This window comes from Stegodyphus dumicola, chromosome X1 (assembly GCF_044657685.1).
Source record: "Stegodyphus dumicola isolate Sdum_Otavi_A_Nest chromosome X1, ASM4465768v1".
NCBI classification, from domain to species: Eukaryota; Metazoa; Arthropoda; class Arachnida; order Araneae; family Eresidae; genus Stegodyphus; species Stegodyphus dumicola.
The window spans coordinates 158,068,293-158,084,042 of NC_140780.1; the positions used below are offsets into that span (position 1 = coordinate 158,068,293).

At 32.0% G+C, this 15,750-nt stretch overlaps 1 protein-coding gene across 1 annotated transcript in view; it reads left to right on the plus strand.

Annotated features, from left to right (window-relative positions):
* LOC118186201 (photoreceptor-specific nuclear receptor-like) overlaps window positions 1–15,750 on the plus strand; it is a 164,485-nt gene that overhangs the window by 41,327 nt on the left and 107,408 nt on the right. Inside the window, exons 2-3 of the mRNA XM_035356271.2 lie at window positions 10,973–11,068; window positions 14,276–14,503. Coding sequence (XP_035212162.2) covers window positions 11,056–11,068; window positions 14,276–14,503 — 241 coding nt within the window. The 5' untranslated portion in view covers window positions 10,973–11,055. The remainder of the gene's footprint in view (window positions 1–10,972; window positions 11,069–14,275; window positions 14,504–15,750) is intronic.

Below are 15,750 nucleotides of genomic sequence, written 5' to 3' on the forward strand. Positions count from 1 at the left end.
AATTCTACCTCTCTATTCTATTTTTAGCTATTTAATCAATTTTTAAATTAGGTAATTTCTTCAAAGTACTCCACAAATAAAATAAACACATTAGTTTCAAGATTTTAAGAAAGTGGGGAAGAGATTTTCGAAACCTCAAGAAAAGAAAAGAACTTAAAAAATAAGTAAACCAGTTTAATCCCAAAAATTAGTGTTTCGATAAATCGCAATGTATTTTCAAGGATTTAAAGACACTTCCCCAATGTGCTGTTTTTGTGCAGTGATCAGCATCCATCTAGCAGCTGAAAAGACTCGAATTCGATTCCTTCCGATGGCACAGTTGATTTCCCAGATTTCTTCTCCAAGTCTGATGAATCTATAGTGGTGCCCGAACTACTGCGTGGTGAATGGTAATTCCTCATGACCTTGATTCGGCTGATTGGATTTCGCCTCTCACTCCATTCGCCTATTAAGTAAAGCAGGGACGTAAGGAATTTAAAACATTCCTCAAATGATGATGCATGTAGTGATGAACATATCCTTCTAATTTTCATCTGTCTCAGGTCTCAAGATATGTTTCAAGTTCGATTCCTGACGAACGTAGTTGATATTTAAGTTTCTTGTTTTGAAAAAAGGTTCAATAGCCTCCACGTATTTACTAAATGAGACATATTTGCTTTATCAAATATCATAATGAGCTTTTTGTAATGGCCCCAGAGAGAGAAATACTTAATTTATTAGGGCGTAGTTGAAAAACAGACTTTTATTGAAAAAATACAATAAAAGTCTGTTTTTTGTCACTCAGATGTAATTCTTATACAAGTAATAGCCACATTAATATTGTTTGGACAGCATCCTTTTACGAAGAGTGGATTTTCTTTGAACATATAGATTTTTAACGATGACATAATGAGACGTCTTCACAATCTGGTACTCGGTACCTTTGCTATATGGTCACAACGGTAGTGTACAGCTTAGGTGCTTGTTAATCGTCTGATGGGGTTATTCAATAGAAAGTTTAAACCGCTTTCTGAATTGTTTATTATTTCACTGGGAGTCTAAGCTAAGTCTCCTGTTTGTCTACATGGAGCCAAAATTTAGCACTAAAGCACTTAGGGCTCGTGCAATGTTAGTGGTGCCAGAATGAGTTTGAATGAGACTTTAGGTCGCTAGTCATTTCTATATTATTATTATTATGATATAAAACTGTAATTTGAAAAAATCCGTGGATGAATAACTGCCATCCTGTTCTAAACGATGTAAGTTCTCGAATTGCTTGAATTGCTCCCTCCTAATTTCACTTGCATTCTTGAATTGCACCCTCCTAATCTAGCTACCATTTCACATAATTGCAGCACTTTTGCGAGAAAAGGGGAAAAGGGAGAGAGGAAAGAGAGAGAGCAATTAAAAAAAGCAGCAAGTTTAATGGTTCCTGCTCTCTAATTGTTTCACTGTGAAGCAGAAAACGTTAAAAGATGTTTCTCTCTATCTCTTTCTTTCCTTTAACCTCGTTTTTAATTTGAATCCACATCCTCGATACACTTTTTACACTATTTCAATTCCTCTGCTTTCAAATATATTGAATTCAAGAAGTTTTCCGAAGAGGAAAAACACTGTTTTAGCTGTATTTCTTTCTGTTTTCCAAAGCTAATCATGTATATTCTTGCTGCATTGTGTATTTGCCATAGGCTGTAAATTTACGCACATTTCATAAGATATACTATAATCAGTCCTCTTCTGAGACATCAGCAATAATTTACTTATTTTTATATAATATGCTATTCTACTTTATTCTTATGTATGTACTCTTGGTTTTTTATTTCATTTTATTTTAAGGTGTACTTTTTCGATGCACACCGATGCAATTTTTTTTTCTAAGTTTATTGGAAGTTTTTAATACTTTTATCACAGTCATCTTGAGAATTAACATTTCCTAATTTCAATTTTCAACTGTTTTACACCTTATTTTCCTATGAGATAATCATAAATAGAAAATTAGTAATTATATATATATATATATAATTGAAATTGAAAGCTAATAAGTACTGTGCTGTAAGACCTATTTGGTCTTAAAAATTTTTTGCGCAATAGTCTGCAAAAATTATGAAATAATAGGAAGAAAAATTGTAGTGAGCTCGCGAAAAAGTTACCAGGAGCTGTGGCTCCAAGAAATATTTCAACGCAGTATTTTTTAAAATAATGACATTGAAGGGTGAAAAAATTAGCCTACACGCGAATTGCTTTTTATTTCACAGCTCCTGGTAACTTTTTGGCAAGCTCACTACAATTTTTCTTCCTATTATATATATATATATATATATATTAATTTTCAATTTATGAATATTACTTTATATATAGTGTAAGATTCTAGCTTAATTACTTTGTTAGCTAGAACTTTACTTGAACTGTGAAGCGACTATTCGCTAAGTTCAAACTGTATCAATGACAAGATGTGAATAGCTCTTCCCCATTCTTCGACGCATTCCGGGCTCTGTATAATACAAGTGCACATATTTCTCAGATAGAACAACCCTTCTTTAGAGCACAACAGGTTTCGCTTCTTCCATGGATTGCCTATTCCTCGGATATTTCGCCCATTGAGCATGTATGGGATTTCATCGGTCGGCAAGTCGTTCGTACAGCTAGTGAGGCACACACTGAAACTGAACATCGGCTTCAAGTTGGAGCCATATGGAATGTCATTCCCCAGGATTTCATTCAGAACCTTCGTGATTCTATGTCATGACATGTGCAGGCTCTCAGCGCTCAGCGTGACGGACACCCAAAGTACTGATTTCCAATGTTCGTTTTGCTTTTTTGTCTTGCAGATTTGATTGTTTATTTGTATTACTATCGGTAATATGCGGAATAAACTTAGTGCAGTTTCTGACAGTTCATTCATGGTGTTGCATTTTTCACAAACATTAATATCTTTCTACCCTGCTTTGCATATCACGCAACACTGAAGTATCATTCTGGCAGGAAATGGAAAAGAGGGAAGCTAGAAAAGATAAGGTAACAGAACAAAACTTGTTAGTTTAAAAATAAAATAACATTGCTTACAGTACATGTATATATCTATATATATATAAAATCATCATACCCCTGAATCATATATATATAATCATCATACTTAATCATACATCTGATGAGTTCTGAACTGGAGTTTCAATAAGAGGAGATTAATTTGCATTTGTATAATTTTGTATATTTTCCCTTTCGCATTTTTAATTTTCGAGATTATTCTACTATGAATTCTTTCTTTAACTGCATTAGCTTTGATATTGTGTTAAACCTCTTATACACGGTTGAAATTATTATATTTTAGAGAAATCGCCTTGCTTGTATTCCAATTTACTAATTAATTTAGATGCTTTAAATTTATATATATAGTATATATATATATACACATACACACACATACACAATGCAACACTTTACTATTTTGGTTTGATTCAATTATTATATCTTGATTATTTAGTTAATTATACAGTACACCGCGCGAATTAAATAATTTATCATCTAAATTGTTAAATTTCTAAATTCTTGTATATATTTATATACTTGAATATGTCGTATATGGTGGTGTTGAAGTTAAGTAGGCTGCATATGGCAAAGAACACGAGGTATATCTGCTTGACAGGAAGATGCCGTTGTGGAACAATTTTTTAGAGAGACTAACTCGTTCTCGAGTTACGTATAATGGTGGTGTTGATGTTGTTGACGTTTTTCACCTAGATGCATTCGGTGGACATTTATCAGGCATATTTATTTTAGTAGAATTAGTAGAATAATATACAATGAAGCGATATGCACGCAAGTTGCACATATTGACAGCTTTGGCGAAACGAAAAGGTTGCAGATGGCATACAGTCGAACTCCACTGTAACGAACTTCAAGGGATCGGATAGTTGGTTCTCTATATCCGATCTGATAAGAAAAAGGGACGCTGTCACAAAAGCCTGTAAAAATTGAATGATGAGTTAAAAAAGAATCTAACATTTTCACATCTACCAAACAATAAATATAACTTTTAAAAAATAGGGTTAAGATTTAATTGTAATTACATGGGACGTTTCCTAAGTTCCAAGGGAACTTAGTTCAATTTCTAGAATTTATAGGCAACGCTATCGGCGAGAGACAAATCTTGACATGTTTATACAGCTATACCCTGCGGATATTGTTTAGTTCGATTCAGTTGTTTGACTGATATAGGGATATTTTTATAAAGCTGGTTTTGCAATTATGAAAGTGGTAAAGAGTAATAACTTTTTTTGTGGGAAGAGGGTGTGAAACCTTCAGAAACTGTTCAACGTCTGCGAGGAGTATTTTGTTCTCAGATTTGGAGAATAAAATTACGGATTGCTTGATCTGAGAGATTAACCATGTCGAAAAGAGACAGAAGCAATACCAAAAACGTTTTTCGATGACAACTTAAAAATTTAGTCTTTTGCTGGGAGAAGTATATTCAATTAAATAGGGAATTATGTTGAAAAACTGAACTGTAATAATAATGAAATTAGAAAAAAAAAACCTAAATTTCTAGAACTTTGAAAACATCTTACTTATTGTTATGTGCAAATGTTAAAATTATCGTTCGTTCTTTCTCAGTCTTTCCAAAGTGTCCGGCAAATTCAATTGCCTTTATCTGAAAATGTTTCAAGATGTTGACAAAATACGGCTTCTTTGACAGGTGAACCCTTTCAGAAATGCTTCTTCAACATGTCTGCGCTCTACTTTCCTCAGTCTTTGCATCGTATTCAAATTCTTCTAAGTGCAGACATTGTAGACTTTCGATTTTTTGTTCCATATTGTACCAGCTGCAGATTTGGATAAACTGTATTCCTTGCAGATATTGATTTAACTGCATCCACTGTATCTTACCATTAATGCTTTCAAAAGTTATACATTTTTTAATATTACAATTCAAAATCAAAAGAAGATCAAAATTTACATAATCTTTTAAATTAAAGTTTAATAAAAAGCAGTTATTTATATATTTTAAGAACACTGTCAGGAATGAAATTAAAACAAATTTAACTTATCTACAAAATTTAAAACTAAATGGCTGGAAATGTAATTGTACTCAGCGGTGGAATGTAAGAAGGTTGAAGTAAAAAAGTGTTGTTCTCTATTTTAGATAAGTTAGCCTCAATTTGGTCAGAAAATCTTACTTAAAATTTAAAAGTTTCTAGGAGATAATATATTGAAAGTAGGCTGGTACTAAAATAGTGCTTAAAAGCATAATGGAATGAAGGATATATAGAAGATAAAAACTATACGAGAATTGCGCTAAAAGCTGCAATCAATGATAATCGTCCCTGTAATTTGCAAAGAACGCTCCATACATTAGCCAGTGCTTTTTACATTAGTCAAGAAACATATCTGAAATACTGATACTAACATTTTTAAGGTCAAGGAGAACAAAATATTTCCATTCTGCCGTGCAATAATGATTTTTATATTTTGGCAGTTTTAAAATTCTTTTGGCTGTTCTTCTGTCATTATTGCTTATGATACTGATATTATTTTTAGTTTAAGAGAAACAGCTGAAGCTACATGTATTGAAAGTTAATTGCCAAGTAGAATTAAAAATGTTGTAATGTTCTTCAGTACTTTGTCTACGATATAATGTCGAGAAACCTATCGAAGTATCGCTGAGTTCAAGTAGTTACTACAGAGTCTGGAGGAGGGTTAAAAATACCCTTTAATTCACTCAAAAAAAAAAAAAAAACAATTACAACAGATGGCTCCTTCTCGGGCTTACAAGAACGCGCTACTTCGGCTTTTAAATCAGGATAAGAGATTAATCTAATTAGACTTAGCCAAAGTTAGACACAAATACCTGACGTAGTTGGTCCTTAAATTCACGTAGCCGGCGATTATCAACGGGCACGTACAATACAGCCGAACGTAGTAGATTCAAGAACGAAGTAGCCGGAAAGCAAACACGCTTCCCTAAGGACACCTAAGCACTCTATCTCGAAATAAGTTGAACTTCCCTTAAATACTCCCTTCTAACTTGTTTGCATAAAATGCAATACTAAAAACTCATTCTGGTAGGAAATAATAGATGGAAAACTAGAATAGACAGTAAAGCATGTTTAAACTTAAAATAATTACTAGAAACTTAAAGTAACCTCTACAGTGTTTTTCAGAGTGTTTGATATTAAGAAAACTGCTTTTTAATAGGAATGATGTTCTTTTCATAGGTCTGTTGAGTTGATTTCCTATGATTTACGTGAAAGTTTCCATTTCCTCAGGATGTATTCTTTTTGTCATTCACTGTTTACTTTGTTATTTATTACTGATTAATTAAGAGTATTTTAGGTCTTTGATTTGTGACTTTTGCATTTTAATTTTTTAGAATTCGAATACTCTGTAGTGATACATTTTAATTTTAGGTGTTAGATATACACTCGAGCTTATAATTACTCATTCCTGCACTTCAATTATGTATTTGCTATTAACACTGTTTTTATACATTGAGATGCAGAATGAATTAATTGCACAATGGATTCAATACTGTGCTTATTGGGAGAATAGAAAAACATTAGCAATCACTGCATTCTAACGGATTTCAAACTAGCATTAGCACACAGCAAAAAACAACATACGTAACGCGCATGCAACAGCGTCCTTACAGGTACGCAAAAGAACGTAAGAAAGAGAAGGACATTAATCATTGCATCTCCGGAAATGAAAGTTTAAAATATAAATATAAACAACATTAGAGACGTAGAGATATGAACTGAAAATAGATTGTCATTATTTATTCTCAAGTTCTCTTCCACTTAGAAAGTTTTTTCTAAAATTTTGAAATGCTTTTTTCTTTGTATATTTTTAGTTTATGTTAAAAAGAAAATAATTCAGTGGCTAATTCAATGCATTATAATTATTTTAAATAAATGTTAGTCTGAAAATTTAATATTTACATACGTTTAGTTAGTACGTTTGAATTACAACGTGTAACCAACAAAAATTTCTTAAAATTATTTTTTTACGCGAAGCAAATACTGCTATAAATTTGAGTTTTTTCCTTTTCGTCATTATTATTATTTATGTAAGTTTAGTAAATCTTTAGTAAGTGAAATTTGATATTATACTAAAATTTACTTAGTTTTTAAAATTAAGTTTGGTATAAAATATTTCATTTCGTCAGTTGCTTTCAGGTCGTGCATTTAGCTAACATTCAATTTGAGTTTGATACTACTATGTTAAGTGTTCTTTGTAATCGTAAAAAAATAACAGTTTCTACGAATAACTGAGCTGCTCTGTTGATAAGTTGGGTGTCATAGCCTTGGGCTAGAGTCCGAATCCCGGACAAAGCATCTATATTTGTAAGCGTTATAGTGTCTTTGCAGCATAGGATCATTTAAAACAATTATTGAACCGAAAGCCTTCTCGAGAAGCTGGTGGTAGAGATAGAGGGAGGAGAGAGAAGGATAATCCTTCAAAATTGGAACGGAGCAGGACAAATTTTATATCTTGCCAAAGACCAACCAGAAAGTACAGACCACGATGAAATTCTTTTACCTGATCTGCCTGTAGATTCAGATTAGGAGAATTAGAGCAGCAACGATTAACTGATTGAGTATTTGAAAAGTTTTGAAAAAAGAACGATTTTTTCTAAATCTTTTTACCAAATATGCACAAAATTTTCACCATATTTGCTAAACGTTAAGCTTTCACGTAATATTTTAGTACATTTGATAGAAATTGAATTTCAGTTTGAGCTCAAAACACATTATATATTATTCCCACCAGTTATTGACAATTTTAGACTTAAAATGCTGTAACTCGTTCCATTATGCTTTTAAAACTACTTCAAAATTGCTCTTGTCATATGTTGGCACGCTATCACGATTTCATAGCATTTTCATTGCGATTTCCTTTCTCTGCGACTCAAGCGTCACCAAAATACTCGATAACGCGTGCCAGAGATAAAAAATGGAAGATAGAACATTCATAATTCAGCGGGGAAGTTAAAAGCTTTTCTTTGTTCTGGTTGTTTTATACAACGTTTATTAATATTTTCCGATTTTCGAATTGACTCTGCTCTAATTATTGAAGTCTGTTGTGATTGATAAATAAAAGCACTTAAATTTTTTCATAAAGGAATTGCATACAAATATTAAATGCACTATTCAAAATTTAAATTTGTTAATTTCTTAAAATAATTTATATTCATTAAATTACTTTAACATTTCATATTGGCTATCGTATTTCAGAACTTCGAAATCTTGGTTTGTAGTATGAAAATAATCTGCGATACTCCCAGAATTCGTATCAAGAAGTCCCACATTTTGAGTTTCTCCTGATACTCATATTTTGAGTCCTTCTTGATACAGAACAGCCACGGTTTCCCGTCAGTAAAGAAATAAAACTCCTGGTTATCCATATGTGAGTTATCCCTACGTCGTCTTCTAAAAACACGTCAGAGTGCTAATTGAAAATGCTGAAAAATTTGGAGTATTTAGAAACAAACTCAAGACTTTTGATGCAGTAAAATTCATTAACCCTTGAATAAGCGCGTAAAACCGAAATGTCAATCATGACTGGAAAATCTTTTCACTAATATCACAAGGTTTTACGGCTGAGCTTTTAAAAGGCATTTCTGATTTCAAGCATTTGCAATTGAAAAGTAAGAAAATAGGAACGTATAACTGAAAAGAAAACAAGGAGATAAAGCTTATAGTATCTGAACAGACCAAGATATTCCTGTTGTAGCATTTGAGAAGAGCGTGATGATGATGTTGATTAATATAGCGAGTTGGGTATGAAATGTCTAATTCAGCTGTTAGATTATATGGATGATGAGTTGAAATTGCAGGACATCATAGCTTTGCTCAATGTTTGCCATATTTTCTATACCAAATGTGTACCTGGCTTTCCTCCTCCCAAAAGAAAGGAGGAAAAAAAAAAGAAATATGACAGAATTTTCGAGATGAAAAAGTGGAAATCCATGTAAATTTTTTAAATTAAAGTAATTAAACGGTATTTTAGACAGGACACAAAATCTCGAATGACGTTTCTTTAAAAACACTGAAAAGTTCATCTTGGGGATTCTATTCTTTGTTTTTAGGACTCTTGAGCAATTAATTGAAATTTTACCGATCCATTTTCAGATTACCTTTTGTTTATCCGAGCGTTTATTAGCATGAACGAACCAGATTTCAGTGCATTCTAATTTAAAAATTGCAGAAACACAACTAGGAAACTTCTTTAAGTGATATATTCTACATTAGAATTCTCAAATGTTTAGCATTTTCTTTAGAAATTAAAAAAATTGAGATTTTCTGGCTATTTTATAGTATGTCATGCCCTTGTTATTTCAATTCAATAAATCGCTTTTAAATATTATACAGGGGGTATTTACACATTTTTAGAACGATTTCGGGGCAGTTCAATTAATGTAAATTAAAAATGTAAGGAGTATGTTTGATATCTTACATAATTTAAAATTATTGCAGTACTTAAATTTATGGCAGAAATTTGCTGTAAAAACTTCGCGCAACAAAAAGATATCGCGTTAATGGATTTTCATTTAGGTAAACTAAGGAAAAGCAACATTTCACTCAAGCACGCTTATTGATTATCAGGACTATCCAGTTTACATTAAACGAGGTGCTCCTGATTTTTCATTTGTAGTTATAAAGGGCATTGAAGACCTAAACATTATAGTAAGGTCTGAAATGTGATTTTCTCTCTCGCTTTTTTTTTCCTGCAGCTACATTTCACGAAAGGGTCTTGGAGATTTATCAGTAAGGAAAAATGAATAAAAATAGTTGAAAAATAATGGTATTGTGACACTTAATCTCCATATTTCTTTCTTTCAGCTTATGATTATTTCCTTTCGAATATCAAAAGTAACTGATCGTTACTGCCTGTGAGATCGAGTAGAATATTCGTTTAGAAATTCGACTGGCTCTATAAACAATATTTAAGGAAAATTCAGTCGATGATGATTTTTCATAACTAGTGTTTCATAACTAGTTTCATTATTAGACTAAATTTACAATAAAATAGTTTCTGCCCTTGTTAAACAATCTCCATACAGAGTAACGATTTTATGATCCAGTCTGTATAATATAAATATGCCGCTAAGGACGGAAAAAACAGATTTACGGTGCTTAACACGTAGGGTCATTTTCCATGCTATCCAGTGGAAAAACTTCAGAAATCTTCATTAACTCAACAGTTATTACCTACGATCTTCTGACTCAAGTAATATTCACAAAATGCTACTTTTTAATACTTTTAAGAGACGTCTTTGTTTTCAGTCAGTGATACAGCACTGTGTGTCATTAATAAAGATAAATCACGATAGCAGATTATAGGCAATCGACGATGTATGAATTAATTTTTATTTGTCATCGTTATTATGAAGATACCTTGTTCACTGGCATAAGAAAGGAAATCATTTAAGATGTCATTTTATCTGCACTTTTAATACCATTAAGCAGCAATTTTTTATGTCAGAGGTGGAATAAATAATATATGTTTTTATACTTGACTGTTTCTGACTTACAAAGTTCAAAAAAAGGAATACAGAAATAAGAGAAATAATTTTTATTGTAAATTGAAATTCATTTTGAATTGAGTTTTAATTTTATGAGTTGGCAACAGTAAGTATCTTAATGAAGAAAAGTGAGATACTTGCATAATTATTTGAAAATTCTTAATTCTAAACTCTTCTTTGAGTTATTAGATTGGCATCTTAAATTAATTCTTAGATTGACAGCAGTTTTTTTCTGTCATTGTTTTGACGAAACATTTCCCTGCTTTCAATAGTATTCAGGGAATATTGAATATTAAATACTGTCTTCAGTTTTGATAAAACATTTACCTGTATGTGAAACCATAAAAGAGATAATATTATTTCTTTTTATTGAAATAATCTCACTTTTTCCAATAATGAAAACCTTATGTTTATTAACATTACAAAAAATATGCAATCAAAACCATAAAATCTTTTGCTTTCTTTCCACAGCTGGTACTGGAAATTGTGTTGTTGATAAAGCCAGAAGAAATTGGTGTCCATTTTGCCGCTTGCAAAAATGTTTTCGAGTCAGCATGAACAGAAATGGTATGAAAAACTCTAAATTTTATTCACATCAAATATGTAGTTAAAATATTGGAATGTGAGTGTTGATGTTTAATAAGTATTCTGTTATCAGCATGGCAAATATATTTAATGATTTAAGTGAGAATTTAAATCGTTTAAGGAGATATTTTAAAGGAAATCAGCGTTTTAAAAACTTATCTGTAAGTGGTATTCAATTCTTTAATCAATCTAAGTATTCAAAATCAACGACAGATTTCAGCAATATCTTTTACAGGGTCTTCTAATAAGATATATATGATTTTAAAATAAATAAAATTAAAACGTTTGCAGAAATAACCATATTTTTTATATTATTTTGAAATAATTTTCTATGACAATATGTTTTGAATAAAACATGATTTATGTGGCCCATCCGACTTATTACACACAAGCGAATTCGGTGAACCTGAATTTTGATGACAGTATGCAATAACTCGGGGATAATGTCACAAATGCAGCGTTTATTCTTAATGCTTTAAGAGATCGTTGTTATCTGGCATAGACCACTGATTTCAAATAACCACATAAAAGTAATCTGAAAGTGTTAAACAACTTCTGGGAGGCCAACTAGCAATTGCATTTCGTAAAATTATCCTTTCATCAACTTTTGCTTTCGTAATATTTTCGATAGTGGCGTCAGCAGTGTGATATGTGGCAACGTTTTGTTGGAACTACAATCACTGAAATCACTGTCTTCCAAATTTGGCCTAAATTTTTTTTATCATCAATCGGTATCACTCACCAATCACTGAAACTGGATCTTCTCCCTTATTTTTTAGTGGGGGGCGGAGAGAAAAAGAAAAGAAAAGACCGGATGATGCCCCCTATGCCATAAAATCAACGATACAGTGACCTTTTGCGAATGCAAGGGCTTCTCGTGCATTTCTTGTGGATTGTTTTCACATGAAAGACATATAAATTAAAGCAGAAAGGAGCGTCATTTAAAAAAATATTTTTTACGCAAAATTTTTGGACATTAACCAAAGGTTCTCGAACCTATTAGGAACTGTCAGAGCATACTAAACACAAATAAAATTTGGTGACAGTGTAACATTTTAAACATGGTTTGCCATTTTGTTTTAAATCATATCATTCTTATCGAAATACTCTTTATTTCTGAATCATACATTCATAAAATGGTTTTACATTTTAATGAATCAGTGTTCTACAATATTTAACTTGAAGCATCCGAGGAACCAAAATGCTGCTTAAAAGAGATTAGCCAAACAAAAAAGGCAAACCCAACATCGGAATTAAAGCATGATTTTTCTTCTGAATATATGCGCTCTAGAAAGAGTCGACCATGGCATTCTGTGATTGGGGATGATACTTCAGCTGAATCTGTAGTCGAAACATCGCTGATTTCGCCCCAGTGAAGTTCAGGAGTTCAATTTTGCACTTTTACAATAATTCTTGATGAAAGTTCCTAAATTTCAACTAAGCCTTAAGCAGGACTACTTTTTAGCCAGTGTTATATAACATGGTAAAGACTGTGGTATTGCTGCGACAGGTACTCCTACGAACACGACAACTTTTATGAGTTTATGGCAATTTATGTTTCGAAACATTCTAGATTAGTTAGCTCAAATTCAGTTTCAGAAAGTTTTAACATATTCAATTATTTACTTTCAAGGTAAAAAATTTTAATTTTCCAGAAAAAAGGTGATTTTTGCTAAAATTAAGTTACCTCTTTTATGCAGTTCCCATTATGAGATTCATAGCAATATATTGAAGGATTGCATTGAACATCTGTTCAGGTAATTCAAAAAGTTGTAGAGACATTAGGTATTTTTGGAAGCAGGCAAGATGAAAAATTATCAACGCCTTCGGTGGGAATCGAACAGTGGACCTCTCAGTTACGCGCTGAGCGTGCAGACCACTACATCACGAAGGCTCGCTAAGAAGGCGGGAGAAATACCTTATAAAATATATCATTTTACAAGCGATTTTCCTTCTGTTTGAGATTTCGATATTTGTTTTACTGTTAAAAGTGAATATACAACTTGTCCACAAAAGTTTTTAAGCAACCTTTCATTATAGTTTATTCTGCTCCAAAATGTTTTAAATGGTGTGAATATTCGTGTTTAAAATAAAAAATTTTAAATAAAAAAAGTAGTTAATAAAAATTACGAAATTAAGCATTTTATGCCTTCCCCCCTCCCTATAGTTATATTTAAGAAAGGCTTATACCCATTATTAAAAAAAATATAAGAAAAAGTTTACTCATGTATACCAAAAACTGACCGAAAGATTTGATTTTAAAGGTCGAGATCATATTCAGGGGTCGTACATACATTGAAGAGAGAAATATGTGATATGTGAGTAACTAAAAATGTAATATTAATTTAGAAAAACATATTTGATGTTAATAGATTAAGTGATGATTGAAATCAGATTGCCGTTTATTGGTATTAATCAATATATGCATTTCCAAAAGGATGATTTTACTCACAGAATTTGGCGGAATTCATGTTCTAGAAAACACTGGCAGGCTGGCATTTATCCAGTTCTTAATATTTATTACATAAGAAATGAAAAATATTTCTTGTTCGAGGAATTTTTGTATGACTACTAGATTACTCAAGTAATAAAACTGCATGAAAATATTTATAACGTACTTTTAGCATTTGAAAACTTAGAAATTATTTGTGTCAAAATGTTTAGGCATACCAAATATACCAAAATTATAAAATAAACTATGTTACACTCTAGAAACTCATAAAAGAATACCATCAAAAGATATTTAAAAGAAAAAATCAAATTAAAATTGAGCTAATTTATTTTTCAACCGACTCCCTAAAGCAACCTGAAAATGATGTCAAACATTTTGAACTGAAACATCTTCAACAAATATTTAGTAACGGGAATCGCAATTTTTCAATTTTATTTTTTTAGAATGAGTATAAAATTTTTCTGAATATAAGCGTAGCATCGTATAAAATGTTAAATTTCGTAATTTTTAACAAAATAATTTTTTTCTTTAAATTTAAAAGATCTAAAACATATTTGTTTCATTTAAAATTATTAATTACTATTACATCATTATTTAAATTATTTCTGGCTATAATACATTACTAAACACAGCTCGGTTTGGGAGAGGTTTAACAGCCATCAAAATACACAGAGTAAATTATAGTTTTTTGTGTATGTAAACATTATGTTCACATGCTCGCAGTAACTCCCTTTTAGCTGTTCAAGAGGAGCGAGGACCAAGAAATAACAAAAAAACAGCAAAGGAAATTCCAGAAGCAGGTACAAGTAACAGCAACTCCGAGACAATGCAAAAGAATCCTCATCGTTGCAGCAGCAGGGCTTTGAAAGTTTCTTCTGGAAGCGATCCTCCTGTCAGTGCTTTTCGCCCAGTCTATCCAGGACCAAGATTTGCACCTTTGTCCTTGCAACCTGGCTATATAATTGGTAAGTTTGGTTTATTTGATTTCAATAAAGCACATGGCTTTGGCAGCATTCATCTTGCAGGCTTAAACTTTAGACCAGTAGTCTTCAAATTTAATTGCCTTGCAAAACCCTTAGAACTAAAGGTTTTTCGGAAAAGCCCATCCCACGCTTAGAAAAATATCTCTTAAAATACTATTTAAAGTAGATAAGTACGTTTTAAGTACTTTATGTACAGATACCTAAAGTATTGTATTTTTTATTAAAACTTTTTAACACAAAATCAGTGCAATTTACTCACGAATAGCATTACCTCGAGCTCCAATGTCACTTACCCTTGCATTATATTTAGCGACAGGTGTGTGCTTGCATTTGTTTTACACGAGCTGTCGAACTGCTCTACTGATATTATCTTCAATCGTATTTCACATTTTTCATTTAATTTATTTATATATTTTGTTTTCTGTTGCCATAAACGGAAGAAAATATTTTTTTTACCTAAATACATAATTCCAAATGGTATTAAAATGTTTTTTGGTATAAAAGAAAATTCTAGTATTCTGTATGAATCTAAAACCAAAATTCAAGAGCTGCTCTCGCTTAAATTAAATTTTAGTGTCGAATTTCCTGCTATATCAAAGAGCTGTTCCTTCTCCTTCGCTGGCAATCCTTTTGCTTTATCGTAGTACTCGAACGGATCATTTATTCAGTCATTCTTAGATTTTTTATTCTGGGAAATACACTCTTTTGCAAAAAACTCGAAGCACCAAGAAGGTCTTTTGCGATCGTGACGAAATTTGGTATACAAATACATCTTGATCGAACATGCAAATGATCAAAGTTTCAAGGCAAATGAACAGGATTTGTGATCATAGCGCGCATTTCTAGTGCGCAATTTGCAAAGTATAAAACCAGTAACAGAGGCAGAAAATATATCTTTTTTTTTGCTGCTGCTTTTGTAATTCCGTGAAGAAGAAACTAAAGATGCCATTACTACGATATCGAAGACCTTACAGACAACTAAACGACTTCGAACGTGGTCGAATTATAGGGGTCATACAGAGCAATAGGCCGCCACATGCAGCGTACAGACACTGCTGTGCAAAGATGATGGCAGCAATGGTTGCTACAAGGGAATTGCCGACGAAATAAAGGCCCTGGAAGGCCAAGGATCACAAATGCGAGGTAAGATAGGATGATTGTTCGCTAGGCCCGAACTGCCCCAACGGTATTATTGTCGACTATTCAACGCACTACAACCACGTCTATAC